Raw genomic sequence first — 16,110 nt, 5'->3', positions numbered from 1 at the left:
TAGAGGCGCCACTTCATTAACATACAGAACAATACAACTTTCCCTTTTCCACATGCCCACTTGTGCTTTGTGCTGGCATGAAATTATATAAGGCGTCGTTGCACGTTGCGCTGCACCTAGTACGGTCATGAAAACAGAGCCCCTTAAGTTAAAGACAGAGGGAAGCCCAAACGATCAAAGTCTGAAATAAAAGAAAGGTTCCACTTCACAGGGTTCACTGGAGAAGTTCCTCCACACAATAAAACACTTTTATCAGTCTCAATAACACTGCTCAATCAATAAATTATACAAATGTAACAGACCACAAATTATGGTCAAATTGTTTGTTGTATCCAATTCAGTATGACATTACAGAGAAATCAAAAACCACAGCAAGTTTCATTTACATTGAAAAATAGAAAACTTTATTAAAGTGTAAATATTATAATAATTAAAGGTGAAAGTAAAATCTTAAAGTGACTCTCTTTGTATGATGTATAACTTACAGTTTTGATTAAATAAGATAAATAATTCTTAAAATAAATGCAATAGAACAAAATAAAAGAAGAATTATGTAATATACTGTGTGTATATATATATATATATATGTATGTATGTATGCCCTTCTGATTCAAGGGAATGTTACACCCTGAAACAGGGCAGCACATGGTATGGTCCATGTAGGCACAAGTGCTGTACTATTAAACTTTCATTTCCCTTTACAGTTCATTATCGATTCCAATGAGTACAGAAATATAGTTCTCTACATCTATGCCATTTCTATTGTAAAGGAATATTCTGGGTTCAATACAAGTTAAGAACAATCGGCAGCATTTGTGTCATAATGTTGATTACCACAAAAATTCATTTTGATTCGACTTTTCTTTAAAAAAGCACAAATGTGTGTTCCAGTGAGACACTTACAATGGAAGTCAATGGGGTCAACAATCTGTAAACATTAAAATACTCACTGTTTCAAAAGTATAGACACAAGACATAAACAATATGTGTGTTAACCCTCCAATAATTGACCCCATTGATTTCCATTGTGAGTGTCTCACTGGAACACAGATCCTTACCAAAAAAATCTGTTCTGACAAATTTGCCATAAACTTGCTGCAGTCTTGCCACAAATTTCCCACTCATGATTTTCACATGCAAATGAGCTTGTGATTCGCCACAGATGTTTACAGCTCTACACCAGTAGTGATGAACCTGCAGCAATCCTTTGGCGACAATGAAGAGTTTGTCATATAGCTCATTTGCATGTGAAAATAATGGAGTGGCGAATTTGCGGCAAGTTTACCAGAACTCTCGATTTTTGTTAGGGAATACAAAGAAAGCAATGTAAACAAGTTTTGTAACATTGCTTTTGTCCCTAAATGATACTCTTGTAGAAAAAACACTGTCCATCTAAAATCTTTATGTCCATTCTCTGGACTTAAGCGGTGTGGAAATGAGGATGGTACGGTTTAATAAATACTAATATTTATCATTAAAATGCATCTCTAATGAAAACCTGTATATACACATCTAGACACTTCAATATGGCAAGTGATGTTCAGAAGCTGAATTCGGCCTTGCTGTGCTCTTATCTGCATTTTAGTGAGTTAGTTCCTAGAAGCTTCTTAAAAACTACAAATCCCAGAAGGCCGTATCTCTTGTGGTCCTTTCGCTGATTGGTCTTCTGCTCCTGAGTCGCTGGGTACAAGTGTTCCTTCCAACTGATTAACTCTAGTGAGCTTAAAAAGGGGAAGGGGGTCCAAAGAGTCTCTGCCAAGAGTCCATCAGCATCATGTCCACAGACGGTCTCTTTGTAGATAGTATGTTTTAGTAATGAGTCTAAGTCATCTGTCAGCACAGCGAGTTGGTTGGGTGATTATTGTTCATCTTTAATCCATTTGTTCCACCTTGCCGAGAACTTTACCCTTGTACATGGGTAAAACAGTACAATCTTCCCAAACTTCTTCAAACACAGCTCCACATTCAAACTCATCACTCGCCTTTTTAAAGTAGTACCTGTAACAGAACAAGTGACAGAAATGTTCTTTATTTAACAGCTGAACACACAGAAATGAGCAAACAAACAAGGATATTTTAATTTTCAACCCAATTTAATCATTTTTCTAGTTAAGTCAGATAGGGCCCTATGATTTCTGCGATCTGGAAAACAGTCATAAAACCGGAGTAACCATAAAATGCGAAATTTTACAGAATTTAACATATTTAAGAATTCAACATATTTGGGATAATATGAATGTATGCATGCATGATAAATTAAATTAAAATCGTGAGATGTCCTACTGTGATGATTTAAACCACAGAATGCTGTGTTTTAATTAAAGCAGCTGCACATGCAGACTATATATATAACTGTATAGAATTAAATCATAGCCTTTGTGGTTTAATAAGCATGTTCAGCATTATATTCATTTGGCTTTCTGCTCAAATAAAAGCCCAATTTAACTAGACTCATGATGTTGAAGAAATTATGACAGAAATATATAACTACTGTATGGTAAAATGTAATATGCAATATAGTAATAATAATAATAACAAATGATATATGTATATATTATAATATAATAATATATAATTACATTATATATAAGCAATATCTCACTAGCAAGAGTGCTGTTGGAAAGATGCTTTCATTGATACTGTGAGGCTCTCTCTCCTGAGCAGTTCTGTATTTGACAAAAACATTAGTCCAATGTCGTGTTTTGGATTGTGCTGTGAGGACCTGTATACTGTAGAAGCGCTTAATTTAATACAAATAATGCGTTGCTATGTTGTACATTAACTGTTCTGTTTTTTTTTTTCTTTCTTCTTGTTATTAAAGTTCTATGAATTAATTTCACAAGACAGTTTTTCTTTTGGGGATAATAAAATGTTATTAAACTTAAAAACACTGAATTTTGGGTAATAAAAGGAATTTCATAGGGCCCTAGTCAAAGATAACCTTTGAAGTGATAATGAGTATGTGGCTGAATGTCTGCTATTAAGTCTAATTAAGATTTGTCTTATGTCTACATGCGAAACGGGGTCTTACGGACCCACTGCTTGCTGATATCCAAAGCTGAACGAGTCTGTAGAAGCTGTCTACTCAAAAACTAACACGCTAGTTTCCAAGGTTTCTTGACTAGAACTTAACAAAAGATAAAACTAAGAAAGAACACAGAAAGTCAATGAGACTCCAAAAAACAAAAAACTTTAATTTCATCTCCTAGTGCTGACAACACACTTGGCTTTGATGGACTTCATAGCTCTGTAACCAAGAGAGTGTTCACAGGGTCAAAGGTTATATTACTACCCTTCTACCCCCAAAAGGTGAATGTGAGTGTGGGTTTTGGTCCTTTTGGAGTTTCTAATGATCCCAGTTCCTCTCTTTAAAGGCAGGCTGATCCGCAGGGTAGCTTTAATGTTTGGCTTTGTAATGGAAAAATTCTCCTCGTGTCGTGCTGATCTGGATTTCCAGCAGCCGTTGGCTTTATGAGGAGAGATACTCATACAAATAACCACTGCAGAAGTGTGTGTGTGTGTGTGTGTGTGTGTGTGTGTGCACATGTGTGTTTATTTTTTTGCTGTTCCCTATTGATGACAATCAGAAAGAGATGGTGGACACACACAAAATAATGATGAATTGAAACTGAATTAAACATTTTGAAAGAAATTCTAATTTTTTGAGGGGGAAATGAAAGTCATGAAAGAAGCCCATGAAACAGTAGAATAATGTGTGCTCATACAATTTATTACTTCAAGACTTTTTCAAAAGTGTATCCACACAAGCTCCTTCATTCTGAAGCTAAAAAAAAAAAAAAACGACTGCACCGCCAGCACCCCTTTGTCAAGCTCCTGAAGTCTGCAGACGACACTACTGTCATCGGCCTCATCTGAGATGACGATGAATCTGTCTGGTGCAGTCAAAACAACCTTGAGCTGAACACGCTCAAAACGGTGGAGATGATAGTGGACTTTAGGAGGAACACCCCAACACTGACCCCCCTCACCATTCTAAACAGCACTGTGGCAGCAGTGGAGTCATTCAGGTTCCTGGGCACTACCATCTCACAGGACCTGAAGCCCTCCCTTCAAGAACTGTACTCTTCCAGAGTGAGGAAAAAGGCTGGAAAAATCACTCTGGACCCCACTCACCCTGCCCACTACCTTTTTTAACTGTTGCCTTCTGGCCGACGCTTCAGAGCTCTGAGCACCAGAACTGTTTTTCCCTCAGACTATCCATCTCATGAACAGTTAAACTGCCCCCAATACTCTCCATTGTGGCAATACAATCATGTGCATATTCAACTATTCATATTTATATTCCATTTATATTTATTTGACATATCCTACCTCTTCTGCACAATACATTAAATCACCTTACACATAACTGTATATAATATATCAGAACAACATTATTGCCCTACTGTAGTTTCCTCTATATATTTATGTGTTGTATCTTATTTTTTATTCTTATTTCACTGTTTATGTATATATGTTTATATGTATATTTCAAATGTTTGTATGTATATATTGTATATGTATATTTTTTCTATTCTCTTTGCACTGGAAGCTTCTGTCAGCATGAGAAATTCCTTGTGTGTGTGGGTAAGCATACTTGGCAATAAAGCTCATTCTGATTCTGAAGAAAAGTAGAAGAAGAAGAATGAGAGGAAAAAAACTTGAGTTTTATTTTAAGGGAACTTGTTTTGTGTGGAAGAAATGTTTTCTCTGGAACATCTGGTATCAATACTGTCTGGCAGCCTGGATTTCTGTGATGCTTTGTTGAATGGCTGCCAGTTTCAGAGGCAGCAGCATACACTAAAGCTCTAGTCCATGCTTTACATTCTCTAATTATAATTTAGATTCATTAAAGATTCTCTGCGAAGTGAATCATGATTAAAGGGGTCATGTCATGAGGAATGAAATGTACAAATGAGGTCATTGTATTATAAAAACATACTGTAAGTTTTTAGTACGTTTTCAAAAATTCCTCTCAAGTCCAAAAAGAGCATTTATTGTTCCATGCTGCAAAAACGACTTGTTTTCAAATCTTCCCCCTTGTGACGTGGACGATAGGAGTCATTTGCATAGTCACGCCTCCGCAACATATGTAATCGTTGCGGTGAATTCAGAAAGAGAGAGTGGATGAGGGATGCCAACACCAGAAGTTGCACTGTTTTTACTGTAGTTTGCTTTTAACCAATGGAAAGATTAAGATGTGGAGTAACGGACCCGGACGTTATTGTGTTCCTGGTTGTGGTCAAACTGCATCTCTGCAGAGCCTTCCCAATGTTAGGAACGAGTGAATTATTCAAACAAGTGTCAATGTGGAATTATAATATTTTTGGCAAATTTTCTCTATGGACTCTTTTGAGAATGAATATGATTCAGGCTTTGCAAAGAAACTTGTATTGAAAGATGGAGCAGTGCCATCTATACTAATGTTTCATTTGCCTGAGTTTGTTTGATATGAACTATGCAGTCAGCTCAACTCCAACATGGAGCGGATCGTGCCTATTACATGGTTACTCACCAAAGAAATACAGAAATACAGAAAAGTATTGATTTAAGAATAAATGATTTATGTTAGAAGAACATGGAGCGTGGTGAAAAACAGTGGTGAACTATTCACTAGTAAGGCTGCTGTCTTAACTGTCTTGTGTTAGCAAGGACGTCCTGTATTTTGACCGAAATGAACCTATAGAGCCGGCCCCGCCTAATAAGCAACATATGCGGCTGCATAAAGCCCACCACCTCTGGTTCAGTACAGCCATATCATTATTTGCAATAAGTGTAAATACTGTAGCACTGGGCACACAGACCAGCTATATGCATGCCAATAGTCCAATGAAACCTGTCAAAACTATTAAAAATATTGCATACGCTTTGAAGAGAAGACATGGAGAGATAAATATGTGAATTTGACCTCCCTCCGCCTAAAATCTGATTTCCCCTTATCGATCTATAAGTGAAGACATATGGTACACGCCATTGGAAAGTCAGTTATTTTAAATAAAGATTAACACAAATGGTCTAAATAAAGTGTCTAAGGGGAGTGTGATATCACTGAAAATAAATGCGGCATTTTCGTCTTGATCACTGTAGGTTAGGCAGAGAAGGGGGTGGACGGGTGCACGCACGGTTGGCGGCTTTTTGTAGCGGCTCGGCATCTCACGAACCAGCAGACCGCAGATCGTGGTAACACGTTTCCTGGACCTGAAGAAACCGCTCGCTCTAAAGCCGCTCTTGGCATTAGAAGACAGCATTGACGAGGTACCATTATGTGACACATAAGTGATGTTTTCTTCCCGCTGCCAGTGATGTTTTTAAGTTTCATCACAATAGCCTACTTATTAGATTTTATACGCTTTATTTTACACCAGGGTGCAAATAACATATGCCACTATTTACAGCAAGAGCCCTGTACCATACCTTAATTTGGTAATTTAATATTCATTTGCACAGAATTTCATTAAATATATTTATTAATTTGTGCATGTGTTGTGTCTTTGGTTAGTTTAAAAAAAAGTGTACTTTCTTTTTTGTACTTTTGAAGTAGTTATACCTGTTCTGATAAACTACAGTTGATAGTTTAGCATTTTTAAGCATTACCCTTTTAAATAAACGGACTTGTTTATTTGCACAATTTATAGGTGTAGTTGAAGGTAGGGGGGCCCTGTGAACATGTCTGGACACCCTTTGTTCAGCGGAGATTCAGTCGAGGGAGACCCTCTCCCCAGTTTGACCGGCTGAATCCACACCTGACAAACATCTGGTATTTGTGGACATGTGAAGTGTATAAATGTGGAGAGAGACGGGGGAATCCGTCTCTAATAACTCTCTTTACAGCTGAATACAGATTTATTAACCTTTCACATTCAATGCTTGTGTTAGTCTGGAATATTTACACTGTTGTCGAATAAGTATTGGGAAGCAACAATGTGCCGACTTTGTTCAGTTTTCAGTATTTCAGTTGATCGATTGTTGTAATTTGATTGCGTGCTTCACAGCTATCAATGAGTGCTTTTAATGGATTCTATAAATCGTTTGCATGTTTTCATGGAAAATACAGTTCCACGCGTGTAATGGCGGGAGGACGTTCGCTCTGCAATGATGTTAGCCAATCAGAACAGTGGGCGTGTCTTAAAGCAGTAGTACGGGTTAAACACAGGGTACAAAAAGTTCATGTAATAATACATCATGACTGTTTTTGTACATGTGTTATTTCCTAATTGCTTATGCCTCAGAAGTATAGAAAATGGCTATTATTCCCCACAAACTTTGCTTTTGTGACCAGGACAGTGATGTTTTGAAATGTACCTATTTCCAATGAGAAAACGGGCGAATGTGTGTCTTTTCGTTCACATAAAGTCCGAAAAAAACAACATTTGAAAATATTTTGATATTAGTATTTTTCATGTCATTCTTTAGTTTTTAAAGCCTTAAAGGAAAGTTAAATATGAAGAAATAACTTTTTAAGACAATTTGTATGTCAATTAATCTTCATAATCGTAAAAGCCCTAAAACAGACAATTTATCATCATTATTGCAATTATTTTTTTCACAATTATTCATCAGCCAAATTTCGAATTGCACCAGCCCTATCTGCATGTTGAAATTAGTTGCATCCATGATGCTGCTGATGTAATCCTGAGAGGAATCTGAGAATCTGTCAGACAGGGCAGAAAATAAAAGGCCTCCAGCTTTAAAAAGAGACCCAGTGCAGAAATCAAGAGCAGATGTGACCAAGTTCTTCTGCCTAAAGCCACCACATACTTTTTGCAATGCTGTGATCATTCATTCAGAGTCTCTTCCATAACAAATCAGCCCCTCATTACACAAGTTCACACACAAATCTAGCAAATCAAGACTTGGGCCCTATTTTAATAGTGCTAGCGTTAAGCGCAGCGCTATGCCATAAGTCATAAGCACAAAGTCAGTGGGCATTGCCATGAAGTTTTGGTATTTTCGTGCAAGAATGTGCTAAGTCTAGGCACAAATGGGCTGGATCACGTGCAATTTAATTTGGAGGTTCTTCTATGGTTATTAATAAACAAATCAAGTTTTCGGTTGAGCGGCCCATTTCACGAGTGGGGGCTTTGTGAACTTGCTCTCGTGTAGTCTCATGAACCCACAGAGGAGTACAATGGTCGGTCAACACTAAATAATACATTAGATTTCAGTTTGTTTCTGAATTATACTTTTGTGTTCTTTTGAAGCTTGAAGAGGTGGTCACCATAAACTGCCATTGAATGACATCACTGAACATTTTTAACAAGTTCTCCCTTTGTGTTGAGAAAAAGAAAGAGAGTTATATAGGGTTACAACAACACAGGGATGAGTAAACAATGACTGAATTTTCATTTTGGGGCAAACTAACCCTTTAATAATTTTCATCTACTGACACACAAATCATGGCTAGTACCATCATATACCAAATCCAAAATGTTATCCTCTCCAGTTTCTTCCAGCGGCACCTTTTGCAGTGACTTAAAAATCACTCTATGACAACAGGTGGAAAAATACCAATACAAATAAGATCATAAATACAATTATAAATATAAACATAATAATAATCATTGAAAAATAAACCATGACCTATAGATAGTTTTACACAAATCTCATAAAGGTTTGTTTCATAAAACTGCAACATTGATCGTCAGGGACATAATTTGATGTTCCTCTATATTTTCAGAGTTTGAACATGAACTTTATTAACAGCTGCTGGTGGAATCTCCAAACTGTAAATGCAGGAACTGAATTTAGACTTTGTGCTGAAAACAGACCTGCTTCTCAAACGTCTTAGTGCAATGAGCGATTCCTCAGGAAAACAGCATTTGTGCCACTTCAGTAACAAAAACCCACAGTTTGTGCGCATACACCCACAGATAGCACAAACATTCCCACCCACGCCAACTTCAGCTTTGCTCTGGCACGAAAATACAGCCTTAGTATTTTAGGGCTTTGCGTTCATTACTGGGATTACAGACAAAAGATACATGAAGATACCATTAGAGAGAGGACCCAGGTAGACGTATACCTGTAGTTGCCTGTCTTGCGTAGCTGTTCTTTAAAATGTCCAAGCGTGAGACTGTGTGTCTTCATGAGTCTGCGGTAAGGGATCTCCTCACCACAGAAGAAGTAAGTAACGACCAGCTCAGAGTCTATGGATTTTCTACACAGTCCACTACTCTGCTTTCTCTGTTCCCTCCACCTAAAGAATCATACACACAAAAATAATAATTAGTAAATGTGTCAAAATGACATCAAAATCCATTATCTGTTTTAGCATGTTTCATTTGTAAGAAAACAGTCTTGAGAGTTTATTTTTGTATAATGTACACTTTTTTGTGATATGAACTGTCTGAGTTTAATCGAATATAAAATGTGTTGCTGGGGCAGCCGTCAGGCAAACCGGCCTCATTTGAATGCTGTGGTGAACTCCTGGTATACGCATGACAGATTTGTCTGTAAAGTTAGCATTTGTCTGACCCAGCTGCTTTGCTTAGGGTTAGGACTGGCCTTACACAGAGTCAACCTCTCTTCAAAAGACTTACTGCTTTTCATCACTCTCCCCCATTAAACTAAATGGTCTAACTCAACTTGTGCACAGTGGCCCATTACAGCCTCACACTGGACCATCATGTGTTTCAGGGGTGTTCAAAGGGCAAGTCCCCAAAAGAGTAGCTTTTCATTCACTTCTAGTCCTTTGTTAGCGCTAGTTCAGAGGGCAATGGTGTATCCTGAGACAGCTAGCTGACTTAAACTGGCATCACACATTATGCAGTGACTTTCAGTGGAAAACTTCATTTACATAATCGCTTACCAGACTGAGCTCGGTTTAGGCCAAGCGCACACTAAACGACTTGCTGTTGGCGCTCTGCGACTCACAGTCTTGTTTTTCGTCGTGCTGGTGCGCACAATACAGGAATATAGTGCATCAACTACACGACCATTCGTCCCCGACTGAGGCCATGTGAACACTGGTATTACGATGAGTTTTGGGTGATCTGATCACAAGAGTACAAGTGAGACACATCATCGTTACACATGGTAGTCTCTTCTGACCACTTGTTTTCGGATTTTAAGGAGAGTCTCTGATTTCATGAGAACATACATCAATTACTACGTCTGTGTATTGTAAGTGTATAATAAAGTGTAAAAAAGTAAAAGTCCAGAAAGAAAGCAAAAAATGGCGCACAGTTTCTCTTAATTATTCACAAACATGACATTTACAGCAGAATTAGAGTTATTTTAGTGCAGTACCTGTAACTGAGCTTCTATTGTGCATGCTGCTCATATCTGTGTCCCCATTGAGCACGTTCATGCATTCGCTTTTTAACGTTTTCTGATCGTATGCTTATTTCCCTTTAAATACGCACGTTACCGGCGAAAAATCGTCCGTTACAGCTGCCTTTAGCATCTTCCTGTGTCAAATGGATCACCCAAAATGCATCTTAAAATTAAGATAACAAAATTCAGTCACAAACTCGTGCAGTTTATTCTTGATGACATGTCAGAATGGCTTGCGCCCATTTTTGCACTTATTGGCACCATCTGCAAAGGAAAAAAATAATACAAACAGCTGAAAATCATAAAGAAAGCGAGTAGGGAGATGTGGGTGAAATTATATTTTATTTCTAATAATTTTTTTGTCTTCTGCTTCCTAATACCTTTCTCTCCTCTTGCGCTCTATGTCTCATTGGTTTTGGCTCATAACGGTTTCTCACTCGTCGGGACAGTGCTCACACCTGACAAGACGTCTAGATATCAAGCTGTTTTCAAAACTGTCGTAGCGTCTTGGACTAGCCTCAGCATGTCGCAGGAGTGCGCACACAATAAACCATTTGTCGTGAGATCTAAGACTTCTCGACGCAGACCAGTCACTGACTTTAAACATCAAAGGAGATGAGTTTGAGTCATGTAGTGTCCAGCGTAGGCCAGCGGGTGGTACTTAATTCCTTGACCGACAGCTCTTTCTGCGTTAATGGATCCAACAACTGGAAAAGTAGATCAAACTTGTTAGAAAAAGTATTTCTCTCGCTGGGCGACGTCATGCTGATCTGAATGTTTTCATCAGTGATCGCAGTCACAGCCGCATATCATCCATAGTGATACTGTCATCAAGTATTTTTCTGGGGTTCTCCAACACTAAAATGACTAATACAATCTGAAAGCAGAACAGTCTGTTTGTGTTGAACCTTAATTCTTTCCTTGCTGAAAGCTGCATATGGACAGACACATTCTACGGCACGCCTCGAGGGCATGAATACACAATCAAACACATTTACAAGGTAAAGTTACTCCATGAATTGCATCCTAAATCATACGGTACTCCTGTTGTTATTTTGGCAAGCTCCACATGAATGGGAATCAGAAAGAGTCAGTATGTCTGTCACCCCTCCACCATTCTGAATCAGCAAGTGTCATACCTCCAACTGAAGAGAACGAGATCTCAGCAGAACAGTCGGTAAGTGTGAAAACATCAAACAAAATCCAGTTGTTTGGAGTCTGCTAGTGTGACACCAGATTTATAAATAGCCAATTAAAACCCAGATGAGTGTGTGTATGTATCTAACTACAGTTTGGTGACAACATTTCTTTCAGCGATGGGGTCAGAGTGTGGGCCAGGATAGTGTGTGTGAGTGTGTGTGTGTGTATATGTGTGTGTGTGTGTGTGTGAGAGAGAGAGTGTGTGTGTGAGAGAGTGTGTGTACAGGTTTTGCTATACTTGTGAGGACCAAGTATTGAGAATCAACCTGTTCTGTGAGGACATTTCTGGTTGTGAGGACCTTTTGGGTGGTCTTCACAAGGGAAATAACATATTAAATGATGTTTTATTGAAAATGTAAAAATGCAGAAAGTTTTTTGTGAGGGTTAGGTTTAGGGGTAGGGTTAGGGGATAGAATCTATAGTTTGTACAGTATAAAAATCATTATGTCCTCATAAGGATAGCTAATCCAACGTGTCTGTGTGTGTGTGTGTGTGTGTGTGTGTGTGTGTGTGTGTGTGTGTGTTTGAATGCATGTTGTTGAATGACTGTGGAAAACAGCAGCTGACCCTGAAGATTTGAAGTTTAGTTTGTTCCATTTAAATAGAGAAATAGATGTTGTGTATTCTTTGAACTCCAGGGCATTGCAGTTTGTGGATGCATTTAGATGTTCTTGTGTTCTTGTGCATGTGATGATGGATCTAATAGAAACATTTAATGAGGAGCAAGAGATCAGTTAGAATTGTTTGTTGATTTAAATAAAAGAGCTGTAATGAAGAGAAGTAAATAGGCACACTTACTCATCCGCCTGAAGGTCTGGGCTGCCATTAGTCTGAGGAGACACATGCACTCTGTTTCTCAGCAGGCTGCCCACTGAATGTCTGCAATGAAATAGCAAATTAATGACCAGTAGAATAAAGTAATGCATAATGGGTAACACAAGTTTTCTAAAATGTACTCTTGATTAGATACAAATGTTTTATATATGTTTCAGCAGCACAAAATATTCAAACCTCTGCTTGACCGGTTTAGAGACTTCCTCCAGACGTCTGCATGCCTCCTCAAGCTGAGCCAGTATATTTGGAGGGGGCAGAGGGGGCATGGCTGAGTCCTGGATAAAAGCGTGGCCAGGATGATGCCCACGAGAATGCCCACCCATTCCTCCAAAACCCCAGAGAGGAGTCCTGCCTGATTTCTTCAGGCCCTGAGAACTGGAGAAAAATAAAACAGATGATGAGTGAACACCACGCCTCTTACCATGTCATCTTAGATGTAGATAGATACAGTAGCTCAATAGTTCGCTTATAAAATACATTGACAACCACACCTGAGAAGCATTTCACCAGATTTTAATTAAGCTAATTAAACTTCTTTGAACTGGCCTACACAAAGACACTTAAAAGTCTTCCTGGAGTGTTCCGCTAAAATAAAATTTTTGTTTTCTGGGGGATATAAACATTTTAAGAGGTTGAGGAGACGAGCAATGAGTGAGTCTTTCCTATTTCTGTGAATACTGAAAAGGGGGTCCTTGCAAATACTGAGGACACATGACTTTGTATATAAAGTCTGGCATCAACTCAGTCTTTATCTAGAAGTAAAAAGGCAGGCAGGTGACTTCAAGGCAAATGCTCTGATCTTTTCTATGTTATTTACATGATTTCTACAAGCTATAAAATGTAAGAAAAAAACATGGAAATGTATTGCGGCTTCTAATATGCTGGAAAATAGCAATTAATGAATTTGTAGAAGTACCTTTCTATGCTTGCCCCTTTTAGGATTAAAATTAAGAAATTACAACTTTTATTGTTCTCTCTATTTTATATTGAAATAACATGTGGTTAGAGGTTTGTGTTTCTTTACACATAAAAGAGTACCCCAATCGGTTCCACACAGTGAGGTACAAATATTCTAAAATAATTCAGAAAAAAAGAACACCGGTATCTGATTGGGATCGGTATTGACTGGGAGTTCAGGTATCAGAATCAGATTAGGAGAGAAAAGGTGATATTGTGCATCCCTACATATAAGCAAAATCAAAATCGTGTTATTAACACCAGTTTAATCGTGTTAACTACAGAAAATAGTTCATTATGTTTAGCACTAATGGTTTAAGTTCTCTGATTCACCTGTGCGTTTTATGCCGCCGCTGTCTCTCGCTCTCCAAGATCCACTGCCACACATTCTGTGATCGATCTGTAACATCTCCAGGAAGCTGTGGGGAAATGCTGCCCTCTTCGCTCATATGACACATGCTTTCTCCATCTGGGACATTACCAAGACGTTTCGATAAGCTACTGGTCCTCCTGATAAAGCAAAAGGTAGAAATAAGCAAACATGCACACCTCAGAAAATGCTCAAAAAATTAGCATTACTCAAAAACCCTCATTCCAAGATTCCAGACATCTGGCACACCTGCACACAAACCCATCATAACTAATTTGAGTGCCTGATACATCTAGCCTTCCCAACCATACAAGCCAGAGGAGATTTAGGAGACTGAACTCACCCTGAGGTGAACTCTGGGCTGTGACATCGGTGAAAGGTGCAGCTGGACCCACCCGGCGCCAGACAATGAGCAGCCTGGTCTGCAGCCTCCACCTCTAGCTGCTCCCTGCTCTTGCTACACCCTTCATGTTGACATACATATAAATGATGAATGTGTTTAGTGGAGGACATCTTGATAGAGGTGGTGCAGGGAGTATCGGGGAAAGGGCTGGAGGACCGGTGGAGATGGAAGTCTGGAGATCTTGAGCGGGGAGAGTAAAAGGGAATGCCAGGGGACTGACATCCAGGGGTCTTTAAGACCCTGGAGAGATGCTCATCCAGAATTTCCTGAGGATCCTCTTCACAGGACCCAGAGGAAAACAGGCTGTGAGAGGGAGGAGGGTCACTCCCATCTCTCTCCTCTTCCTGCACACATACACATACCATAAACATGACTAACCCTATTTACACGCGCTTAAGCAAACTGCTTATTCCACGGTTTTTGCAGAAAGCACCGTTCTGAAACGTCATGTACTCCATTTTCCTTAAGCCTCTTAAGGGATGAAAAGAAGCGCTTTAACACACCCAAGTTTCTCTTGGAGAATGTGTTTGATAAGTGCACAAGTGTGTAGAATTGACCAGATAACAAATGTCATAGGATGGAGCCCTACATTTTATCTAACACAACGGAAATTATCCAACATTTCTGGGAGTACAGTGGGAAAAGAGAAAATCCCACATGCACACTATGCCAATTTATACACACCAACTTAAAATACTGACTACTTTCCCTCACGCCCGCATATACCGGCATGCGTTTAAGGACACCGGGAGAATGTCAGAGTTTAATATAAGAAGGAAACCCCACAATTGCAGCACAATTCCGCTGCAGGTCGCAATGTAATGTAAAGGACATTGAAGTCATTGATAACACTTTATATGTCATGTTAGATGATGTTTTACATGTAGTCTTGAGCGTCCTCATATTTAATGTACCTCTAATGTACCCCAGCAGTGTGGCCACGGTCTGAACAGTACATCATTGCTCAGCTTTTCTGAACTTCTTTCTGGCTCTGAGCGAAAAATTAAGAAGAACTTCTTCCTGAGCGTGCCGGGGCCTTAAAGCAGCTTTCTAGCACAAAATGACTTTTTGGTGTCCATGTAAACAAGCTCAGTGATTAGAGCACGCAGTCTCATTCCATTGCTAAACCTTTTACTCTTCTGTCTAGTTATCTAGTACGTCCTCTGAGACTGAAAATGTTACTGAGAGAACCCTGTTACCATGAGCAAAGGATTTTAAGCATGACATTTCTGTGACTGGTGTACTATAAATTGCTTTGTAATAATGGGCTAAATGGCAAACGACTCAAAGATTAAATGAAATGAAAAGAAAGACATGTCTTTGCATGTACAAGAACTGAGCTTTATAAAAGCTTCATTGTAAATTGCTTCAGCAAGAAAGGTGAAATATAAGCTCAATCTTGTGAAAACATTATGCTAAAACATAAATGTAAATATACTAATGTTTCTTTAGCTGAGAACTTCAAAGAAAAAAGAATCAGTCAACAGCACAAAACTCTTTAGTCATACACTATGTTTGTAATGGCAAAAATTGAAATGTTGTAATTATGTTTTTAAAATAATGAATGGATGACAGAGAGAAAGAGAGATCCCTGACCTCTTGTATCTGCTGCAGTTTGACCTCCAGTGACATGAGAGAGTCTCTTTCTCGCTTCACTTTCTCCAGACGGGCGATGAGTTCTGCTGCTAACGCAGAAGGTTCAACTGGCATCATCCCTTGCGACAATCGATGAGTCCTCTACACAACAGAGGCATATTACACAAAGGTTAGTGATTGAGATGGTAACAGCCATAAAGGTGAATGTATGTGTTATTTATATATGCTGGGTTGCATGTACTGTATGTTTGTGTCGCATGGTTTTGGTTTTGGCACACACACACACACATACCAAACACACACATAGGGCTTTTCCACTGAAATGATGATGGTTCATGTTCCGAGCTGTGCTCGGGTGGTTCTTGGCCAGGGCAATCTGGAGCCTATCGTAAACCGGTTGTGGTCTTCCACTGACTTGAGGACCGAATGGTGATGTAACGGGTTACGTGGCTACATGGAAGTTTTATGTGATTAC

The 16,110-nt window shown here is 38.9% G+C and overlaps 1 protein-coding gene across 1 annotated transcript in view; it reads right to left on the bottom strand.

Moving 5' to 3' along the window:
* Positions 1 to 593: 593 nt before the first annotated feature.
* Positions 594 to 16,110, bottom strand: part of LOC127449252 (axin-2-like) — a 28,169-nt gene continuing 12,652 nt past the window's right edge. The window contains exons 4-10 of the mRNA XM_051712574.1: positions 15,636 to 15,776; positions 13,980 to 14,383; positions 13,600 to 13,776; positions 12,487 to 12,684; positions 12,274 to 12,354; positions 9,023 to 9,196; positions 594 to 1,998 (exon numbers count right to left, since the gene is read on the bottom strand). Coding sequence (XP_051568534.1) covers positions 1,872 to 1,998; positions 9,023 to 9,196; positions 12,274 to 12,354; positions 12,487 to 12,684; positions 13,600 to 13,776; positions 13,980 to 14,383; positions 15,636 to 15,776 — 1,302 coding nt within the window. The 3' untranslated portion in view covers positions 594 to 1,871. The remainder of the gene's footprint in view (positions 1,999 to 9,022; positions 9,197 to 12,273; positions 12,355 to 12,486; positions 12,685 to 13,599; positions 13,777 to 13,979; positions 14,384 to 15,635; positions 15,777 to 16,110) is intronic.

The sequence above is a fragment of the Myxocyprinus asiaticus genome, chromosome 12 (assembly GCF_019703515.2).
Source record: "Myxocyprinus asiaticus isolate MX2 ecotype Aquarium Trade chromosome 12, UBuf_Myxa_2, whole genome shotgun sequence".
Taxonomy (NCBI): Eukaryota; Metazoa; Chordata; class Actinopteri; order Cypriniformes; family Catostomidae; genus Myxocyprinus; species Myxocyprinus asiaticus.
This window is presented reverse-complemented; position numbering and strand designations above follow the sequence as displayed.